General features: G+C 41.4%; 1 protein-coding gene across 1 annotated transcript in view; it reads right to left on the bottom strand.

The window, feature by feature from the left end:
• The window catches only part of lgmn (legumain), a 35,770-nt gene extending 33,150 nt beyond the window's left edge, over positions 1 to 2,620 (bottom strand). Inside the window, exons 1-3 of the mRNA XM_048538142.2 lie at positions 2,458 to 2,620; positions 955 to 1,052; positions 791 to 872 (exon numbers count right to left, since the gene is read on the bottom strand). Coding sequence (XP_048394099.2) covers positions 791 to 872; positions 955 to 1,052; positions 2,458 to 2,604 — 327 coding nt within the window. The 5' untranslated portion in view covers positions 2,605 to 2,620. The remainder of the gene's footprint in view (positions 1 to 790; positions 873 to 954; positions 1,053 to 2,457) is intronic.
• Between the last annotated feature and the right edge of the window lie 7,380 nt (positions 2,621 to 10,000).

Genomic DNA, 10,000 nt, shown 5'->3' with positions numbered 1-10,000 from the left:
GAGAGAATGAGAGAGAGAGAGAGAATGAGAGAGAGAGAGAATGAGAGAGAGAGAGAATGAGAGAGAGAGAATGAGAGAGAGAGAATGAGAGAGAGAGAATGAATGAGAGAGAGAGAATGAATGAGAATGAGAGAATGATCTGGTAGGACTGGATGGGTCATACGTCATGGGAGTTTAAAACACTCGAGCAAGAGTGCCCAGAATATGGGCAGTCAATGATCTAGTGGTATGGGGAGGCAATGCCTGGTGGTATCATCAGTGACCTGTTAACCCAGAGAACCAGATAATGTTCTGGGGACCTGGGTTCAAATCCCACCATGGCACAAGGTGGAATTTGAATTCAATACAAACCTGGAATTAAGAGTCTAATGATGACCATAAATCCAGTGTTGATGTTCAGAAAAAACCCATCTGGATCACTAATGTCCTTTAGGGAAGGAAACTGCCATCCTTACCTGGTCTGGCCTACGTGTGACTCCAGACCCACAGCAATGTGGTCAACTCTGAACTGTCTTCTGGGAAGTTAGGGATGGGCAACAAATATTGCCTAAAAGAGATGCCCTCATCCCATGAATGAATAAAAGGAAAAATAAAACATTCAATTAGACTCCAAACCAATAATCTGGGACCACAAGCTCTGACTGAACAATAACAGCTGAGAGGGCTCTTTAATTAATCATTTTGCTTTTGAAAATGGCCTGTCCTGAAACATTTTACTTAAAAACAAAATCTAGCATACAGCTTCCCACACTGCAGAGATTCAATGATTCTGCTCCCATTTGAGGGTTACCTCTGCCACATAATCCTTGACTACTCCTCTGTACACATCTTTTCCATTGGGGTGATTAATAACAATACCCTGCGTAGGATTCCTGAAAAAAAAGTAACAACTTATTTAGTTACTGTGCATTTACAAATAAAAACTTCTCAACAGTTTTCACAAAATGTACTCACTCGTCATTCAGGGCCAAGTCATCGTACATCATGACAATAATCCGCTGATCAGGTATTCCATGTTGGTGCACAATCTGGTATGCGTGGCATATATCAGCCTATTGTTGCAGCAAAACTCAATTAGACCAAATGTAAATTTACCCTGGTTAAAACTGTCTTGAGTATAAAAACGTATGCAGTATTGAGTCCTTCTAAAATTCTCTTTTGTAGGTAAACACTGAACCCAATGAGATGTAATCATTAGTAATTAGAGTGGGGTGAAACACTTCCCTAACGGCACAGGCAGCACTTTTGCCTCACAGCACTGGGGACCCAGGTTTCATTCCACCCTTGGGTAATTGTTTGTGCAGATATTCACCCCAAGCTTGCATGCGTTTCCTCTGGGTGCTCCAGTTTCCTCCCACAGTCCAGAGATGGCCTTGCCAAATTGCCCAAAAAGTGTCTATGATATGCAGGGGTTCAGGGATAGGATAGGGGGTATTGGTTTGAGTGGCATGCTATTTGGAGGGTTGGTGTGGACTCGATGGGCCATATGGCCTGCTTCCACACTGCAGGGATTCAGTGATTCTAATACACATACTTGAGAGCTAGTCACAAATAATCTAGCACTCCACAAGTGAAGGTTCATCAGAAAGACATGGAGGACCAGAACAATGCTACAAATTTATACAGAGGTTTCATTTACACTCTCTCCCAGCATGACACCGCCCTCAAAAAACCCTGCATTTAATTTGCAGAAGAGGGTTCTCAACTTTCTTGGATTGTTCACATTCTCAGGGAATTAAACAAAACACTGCCACTATGAATGGGAGCAAAAGGCATTAAATGTCTGGTTCCACACTAAAAACATAACGAAGGTGGGCAGTGTTCAAAATACATGTGGGCGGTAGGCAAATCAGTAAGAAAAATCACATGGAAAATTCAATCATGGATAACCACCCACATACACAGATGTGACAGAATCTTTGAGATATTTGCTCCTCCAATCAAATTGCAAAGGTGCGATTAATCGGGAACAATGGGGGCTATGAAATTTCATACAGGGTTCATAGATTATGGCTGGAAGAAATTCATCTCAAAAAGTCTGATTAAGGGAGATGCACATTAGAAACAGCTTGGAATACAAAAAAAAACACTGAAATACTTGGAAGTTACGATGGTCAAAAACAGCAACTTTAAAAAAAGCGCTAATCTATAGTAATTGCCCCAGACTCATTCATTGTAACATCTTGGGTTTGTTAGCCAAAAAATGAGGTACAATTAAGTTAGATAAAAAACGTACTACAACTTATATACAGATGTTGTTTAGTTTCCAGTTGCTAAGGAGGCAAGGCAAAAAGAATTTACCATTATAAGTAAAGCAACCCAGCCTAGAATGCCGAGGTACAGTTACTCAAAAGACTTCATCTTCATAAAATATACAAAGAAAAATGGGAAATTGATTAAATTTAAGGCAGTACATGATCACAAACAATGCAAACACTATTCTATCCAGAGCAATACCTGATGCCTGTAGTTGTACCAGCCACTCGATCCTGCAACAAGTACAACCCAGTGTTGGCCTCCATTTTCCAGGCCTTCCAAAGGAACAGTGATGACATTCAGCAGGAGATTGTTCAACACTAAAACTCCAAGCGCCAAGCAGTGCATTCTGCAGGGAGTCAATTAACTGAGGAGTTAAAAGAAAAGGTATCACAATACGAATCAAAAAAAATGAAGTCATCATAAAACTTCCTTTTGGTAGGTGTTTACTTCTGTATTTTACAAATCATTGTATCAAACGTCACAAACTGGAAAGTTACATGGTTTGAAAACATAAGGTAAATTTTTGAAAGGTAAAACTCTTTAAAATTAACTCAAATTTTTGCTATAATACCATACTACTTCCTGCATGGATTTTCACCTGGTTCTTGCTTAAAATACATGGCATGTCAATGAGCGTGAGCAGCATCACACTGCTTGAGGGGTACAATTACCAAATCTTTTTAGGGCCAATCTAATATCCGCAATACTGTAAAAATTCTTATGTGCTGATTTTGAACATCTATGATTTGTGTAACAATTGGAAAACATTAATGGAATCAGAGGTGAACTCCCAAAAAAAATTCCAAAAATCATAAAACCAACTGAACTCAAATGGCCCAAGATGTCAGTTACCATTTTGTCAAACAAACCTACCTTTGAGCTGCGCAACAATGTGAATTCCAAGGCACAACTTAGTTCCATCACGAATTAACATCTCCCGTGCAATGTACACAACAAAAGCAGGAGATTTACCATTGTGACATATGCATAATGGGAAGGTTAAAAAAAAGAGTACATGTGCCGTCTTTCAATCCATTTTGACTGGACATTGTACACAGAAGTACAAGGAAGCATAGGTATTCTTTTGGTAGAAATTTGAAAAATAAATTCATTATTTTGGTTATGGCCTATTTTACATAATTTGCATCAAGTTCCACAGTTCACAGACAGTTTAGAACAACTGCTGCTGCAAAAATAAGAATACATATCTGTTTCATCATGTGCTTCCTCAACATTATCAGAGCAAAATACATTTCACTAAACAGCAAACTTTACAATGTCCTTGTTAATTTCACAGTAAAGCGTGTAGCAGTTACATTGCTGTAAAAAACAAATATACCATTTCATAACAAAATTTAAAGCAATTCTACTAGTTCTTTGCACCATTTGGAGCTGAATGAATTGATAGAAAATTTCACTGCACTGAGAGAAATGACCAATACAAAGCAGCCACTGGGCATGTGGACCAACTGAAAAAAAAGGAAATTGCGCATTTATGCAGGACATTTCATGACCTCAAAATGCCCAAAAGCACTCTGCAGCCAGTAAAGTACTGGTCGACATTTGTCAGCTGAGTCTGGCATGGATCTTGAATCCACAACCCTTGGACTTAGAGTCTTTGGAAATATGCCTCAGTTGACATCAATGCAAAACACACCGAATACACACTTGTATCAGAGATAATGGGAACTGCAGATGCTGGAGAATTCCAAGATAATAAAATGTGAGGCTGGATGAACACAGCAGGCCAAGCAGCATCTCAGGAGCACTCCTGAGATGCTGCTTGGCCTGCTGTGTTCATCCAGCCTCACATTTTATTATCTTGGAATACACACTTGTGTTGGCCACACAATGAACCAGCCACAATTTCACAGAAACATACAGTCTTAGCAACATTTCAACTGCGTAGACTCTTCACCTTTGGAAATGCTGTCACTTCCACATGAGCCACCAGAATTATCCAGTAGAATTCAAGATGAACTAACACATTTGCAAATTTTCCCAATGCCCCACTGTTTGCATGTGCAGCACAATTAGGGAAGAAATAGGAAAAAAAATGGACAAGATCAAATCTTTTTAAAAGCTAATACTTGCACATGCCTCATGTTTGCAAATCATCACAGAACCATCTCCTCGCAACTAGATTTGCTGGCATTGTTAGGGTTAGACCTCAGACAGCAAAAAGTACTGCACGTTTCAGTGAGGGAAGACATCAGAGTGAATGAGGGGAAATTGAGACTCTGCAGTACAGAGGGGTTTGAGTGGCCTTGCATTTGACTCACAGTAAGTTGGCATGAAAGTACAGCTAGTGATTAGAAAGGGAAAAAAAAGTAATGTTCTCACTTAATGTAAAGGAGAATGAAATGTATAAGGAGGTAGGTTTTGCTATAATTTTGTTGGACAGTGAGATCATATCTGAAGCAGTGCAGAGAGCTTTGGTTGATATTATAACAACGGATGCAATTCAGAGAAGACTCACCTGACAGATTCCTGGAATGAAAGGATTATTTTATAGGGAAAGTTGGGGCAGTTAGGTCCTTTATCCATTGATGTTGAGAAGAATGAGAGGTAATATTACCAATTCTGATGAAAAGTCACTGGACTCAAAACATGTCATCTGCATTCTTCCCACTGATGCTGCTAGACATGCTGAGTTTCTCCATCAATTTCCTGTTTTTGTTTCAGGTAATCTTACTGTAATACAAAATATATCCTGAGGGAAGTTGGCAGCTTCAATGCTGAAAGGGGATGGTTTCCATTGTAAGAGAGACTAGAAACAAGGGGACACAAATTTTAAAATATAAACAAATCTACCTTTCAAGACAGATGGAGAGAACTGCCCTTGTACTGAAATTGTTAGGCTGTGAAATTCTCTTGCCCTAGGGAACAGTGGAGACACATCATTGATTATTTTTATAAACTGAGTTAGACGGATTCAAGATAAACAAGGGAGCCAAAAGATTACAAGGGGCAGTTGTAAATGTGGAGCTGAGGCTACAATGACATCAGCCATGATCCAGGAGGAAATGAGAGGGGATTGTGCAAATACGACAGGGGATTAGACTGGAAGAAGAGGAGATGGGGTTTGAAGAAAATATAGGATAAGAGGAAAATGGACAGAAAGAAAGATCCAGATATTGGTCTTGAAGAGCAGTTAGAGCTGATGATCCTTAACATCTGGAGGGAAAAAAAAAGTATAAAAAAAGTTTCTCAAAAGGAAACGAAGGACAGCAAAGGATGCTGTTATGGAGGAAAATAGATTGGGGCACAAGACACTAAGTGTAGATCTCAGGATGCAATGGTTTGAAAGGGATAGAATACGTGGAGATAGAATCATAGAATCCCTATAGTGGGAACAGCCAATTTGCCTCATCAGTTCCACATCAACCCTTCAAACAGCATCTCACCCAGACCCACAACCCCATCCTACCTCTGCAGCTGTGCATTTACAATGGCTAACCTATCTTGCCTATACATCCCAAACACAATGGGACATTCAGTATGGCCAATCCAGCTAGCCTGCACACGTCTGGACTGAGGGAGGAAACCAGACATCCCAGAGAAAACCTATGTGGACCCGGGGAAAATGTGCAAACTCCACACAGACAGACCCTGAGGGTGGAAGTAAACCCAGTTCGCAGGCACTGTGAAGCAGCAGTGCTAACCACTGACCCACCTTGCCACATATATCTGTAATCATTGGTAGATCAGAACCATGAAGAACAAATTTCTGAGATTCTTACTGAAATTAAGTCAGAGCTGTAGAAAGAAAGATGCTGAGGAAAGGGATGTAGGTGTTAAAATTTGTTAGATGGCACCTGAAGAAGTTCAAGGAAGGTAAACAGTGGCTTTTGGGAGATACAGTGGCTCAGTGATTAGCACTGCAGCCTCACAGCACCAGGGACCTGGGTTCGACTCCAGCCTCGGGCGACTGTCTGTATGGAGTTTGCATATTCTCCCCGTGTCTGCGTGGGTTTCCTCCGGGTGCTCTGGTTTCCTCCCACAGTCCAAAGATGTGCAGGCTACGTGGATTGGCCATGCTAAAATCACCCGGAGTGTTCAAGGGTGTGTGGACTTGTTGGGCCGAATGGCCTGTTTCCACAGGATAGGGAATCTAATCTAATCCAAACAAAAGATTATAAAAGAGCCCCCATCAGGCAAAATTCACATTCCTGGAAGAAAAAGAAATGGGCAGTGATTTGGCACAAACATACAAAGCAAAATACTGTACATTAGAAAAAAAAAGAGAAATAAAAGAATTGAAATTTCAAGACACTCAGCAGTCGACATCTACAGGGGAGAGAAAGAGATAACATTTCGGAATGAAGGCTTTACATCAGATTTGGGGATCTATGTAATTCAACTTTATTATTTGGTAGTCATGTGATAGAATGATGTTGAATTGTTATACTTAGTTGTCAATTTCAATACCAGAGGACTCGACTCTTCCAGTGTAGTGGTAGTGTCCCTACCTCTGAACCAGGAGGCTCAGATTCAAGTCCTACATGCCATGGATTGTGTCATTACAGGTCTGAACAAATTGATCCAAATAATCGAAGGCTGTCGTGTCACTGCACGTGTTCTTGGTCTTTGCTCGCAGGCCTGGGTTCAAAATCCCACATGATCAAGAGCTGTGTCAGAACTTGACTGAATATATTGATAAAAGGTGTCAAAAGATGTCTGCAACTGCAAATACAAATCCACTTTGCCCAAGGGCTTAACAGCCTGAAAATGCACTTTTGCATCTGATCTTGGAAAGGAAGCGCACCTCCAGTCTGCACTGTACTTGAATGGGAGACAGCCTGGGAGTACTAGGTCCAGTAGACTTTTTAAGATAGTGTCCCCACCTGAGTGAAGATGCCCAGGTTCAGGTCCCACCTGCTCCAGAAGTACGTAATAACATCTCTGAATAGTTCAAAGATACCTACAATAACACCAGCAGCTCACTCTGTTGTGGTGCATTGCTAGTTTCCCTACTGCTGGGTCAGAAGGCAATCTTCTCTTGATCATAAGTAAAGTGATAGAAGGGTCCATCAGCAGTGTTTTCAAGCAACATTTGCTAGTAATAACCTGCTCACTGATGCTCAGTTTGGGTTCTGCCATGGTCACTCATCTCTACCTCATATCCCACCTGATCGAACCACTGGCATGAACTTGACTGACTGATGTTGAGCTGTAAACAATATGCAGATCTTGAGTTCTGATGGTGGGCTGATCATGCTCTTATCTATTGTAAATGTTCTATTTCATTCAAAAAGAAACATAAAGTTTATCTGCGGATAGTGTGCAAACCCTCAAGGGCAAAGGACCCAGTCTCTTTGTGTTGGGCAGTTCTCCAAAAGTCTTATTCTTAGAATCACCATTCTAAAGTAGCAATTAAGATGTCCTTTAAATATTCATGGATTCGTTTGCCCACTATGACAGTTCCAATTCAATTCAGTCTATTGCTGTAGTAGCCATATCTGCTAAGTATGCTTCCATCTTCGTTGTGAGGTTAACCAAGCGGAATACGAGTTGCTGTTCTTGCAACCTTCAGGTGGCATCATTGTGGCACCGCAAGAGGCCCAGGATGGACATGTCATCTAAGGAATGGGAGGGGGAGTTGAAATGGTTCGCAATCGGGGAGATACAATTGTTTATTACGAACCCTGCAGCCCAATGGTATCAGTGTGGATTTCACAAGCTTCAAAAATCTCCTCTCCCCCACTGCATCCCAAAACCAGCCCAGCTCATCCCTGCCTCCCTAACCTGCTCTTCCTCTCACTTATCCCTTCCTCCCACCTCAAGCCGCACCTCCATTTCCTACCTACTAATCTCATCCCGCCCCCTTGACCTGTCTATCCTCCCTAGACTGACCTATCCCCTCCATACCTACATTCACCTCTACAGGCTCCATCCCCGCCCGTTTAACTTGCCTGTCTCCTCTCCACCTATCTTCTCCTCTATCCATCTTTGATCCACCCCCCCCCATTTATTTCAGAATCCTCTCCCCAGCCCCCTTTTCTAATGAAGGGTTTAGGCCCAAAACATCAGCTTTTGTGCTCCTAAGATGCTACTTGGCCTGGTGTGTTCATTCAGCCCCACACTGTTATCCATCTTCAAGCCTTTCACTGTATTGAAACCTGTGCCCCACATCATGGACCATTTTGAAAAAGGGCAATGAATTTGTGATGCCTACTGTTACTGCGCAAAATCTCTTCTGCTCCATGAAGGGAAATAACTGTTGTTTTGTCAGAGATGTTTTCAAGGTTGTATACATCCAATCCAACAGAATTTCTCTCAGCAAGAACAAAATACTTACTAGAACCATTATCCTGTCCATAAAGATTGTTTAGCACAATCCAACACATTGGATCCAAGGATCCTCAAATATTGTCAACAATTTCTGCATTGTATTAAAGTCCATGATAAAGCTTTCTATGAAATAAATACTTTTCGCAAAATTCATGAACATCTGACCATGTATCATTAGCATCTCTTAGATCAGGAGTAGGTACAAAATTTCATCATCATCTAAATGGCAGGAATCCATCCCACAAGATACTTCACTTTTGATTTTATTTCTTGTAGGAAGTAAAGACAAAAAAGGCATACAAACTCCCTTCAAAAGAGAAATCATAACCTCCTTCGTCATACCCACTCCAATATTGCACGGACCATTTCTTCTTGGACTCTGAATTATCAGTCATCATATACTGAAAATTTAAGCTTAGTTTCAGCTATTTTCCACAGTGACCACCAAATTAGAGATTTCAGTTTGGAAAATTTAGTGGATTCTAGCCTTCATATTTATTTTTGTCATCTGTACACTACTATTTTATATTCCAAAACACAGCTGGTAAAGGATAGGATTGGAGCAGATCTTAAAACAATTTTATCAGCATTTAGCGTAATGCACTCACAGCATGCACCTCCTAAGCCAAATAACCACTGTTTCAGTCTGAATATTTATTGGACTGCAAGTGATCGCACTGAACAGGCCTTTTGGCCCTCGATGTTGCGCCGACCTGTGAACTAATCTAAGCCCCTCCCCTTACACTATACCATCATTATCCATATGCTTATCCAAGGACTGTTTAAATGCCCCTAATGTGGCTGAGTTAACTACACTGGCAGGCAGGGCATTCCACGCCCTTACCACTCTCTGAGTAAAGAACCTGCCTCTGACATCTGTCTTAAATCTATCACCCCTCAATTTGTAGCTATGCCTCCTTGTACAAGCTGAAGTCATCATCCTTGGAAAAAGACTCTCACTGTCCACCCTATCTAATCCTCTGATCATCTTGTATGTCTCTATTAAATCCCCTCTTAGCCTCCTTCTCTCCCATGAGAACAGACCCAAGTCCCTCAGCCTTTCTTCACAGGGCCTGTGCTCCAGACCAGGCAACATCCTGGTAAATCTCCTCTGCACCTTTTCCAGTGCTTCCACAACATTCCTGTAATGGGGCAACCAGAACTGCACGCAATATTCCAAATGAGGCCGCACTAGCGTTTTGTACAGTTGCAGCATGACATCACGGCTCCGGAACGCGATCCCTCTACCAACAAAACCTAAAACACCGTAAGCCTTCTTAACAGCACTATCAATCTGGGTGGCAACTTTCAGGGACCTATGTACATGCACACCAAGATCCCTCTGCACATCTACACTACCATGATTCTTTCCATTGACCCAGTATTCTGCCTTCCTATTTTTCCTCCCAAAGTGATTCACCTCACATTTATCCGTATTAAACTGCAT

Source organism: Stegostoma tigrinum, chromosome 10 (assembly GCF_030684315.1).
Source record: "Stegostoma tigrinum isolate sSteTig4 chromosome 10, sSteTig4.hap1, whole genome shotgun sequence".
NCBI classification, from domain to species: Eukaryota; Metazoa; Chordata; class Chondrichthyes; order Orectolobiformes; family Stegostomatidae; genus Stegostoma; species Stegostoma tigrinum.
The sequence above is the reverse complement of the archived record's forward strand: the minus strand, read 5'-3'. Positions and strand labels throughout refer to the sequence as shown.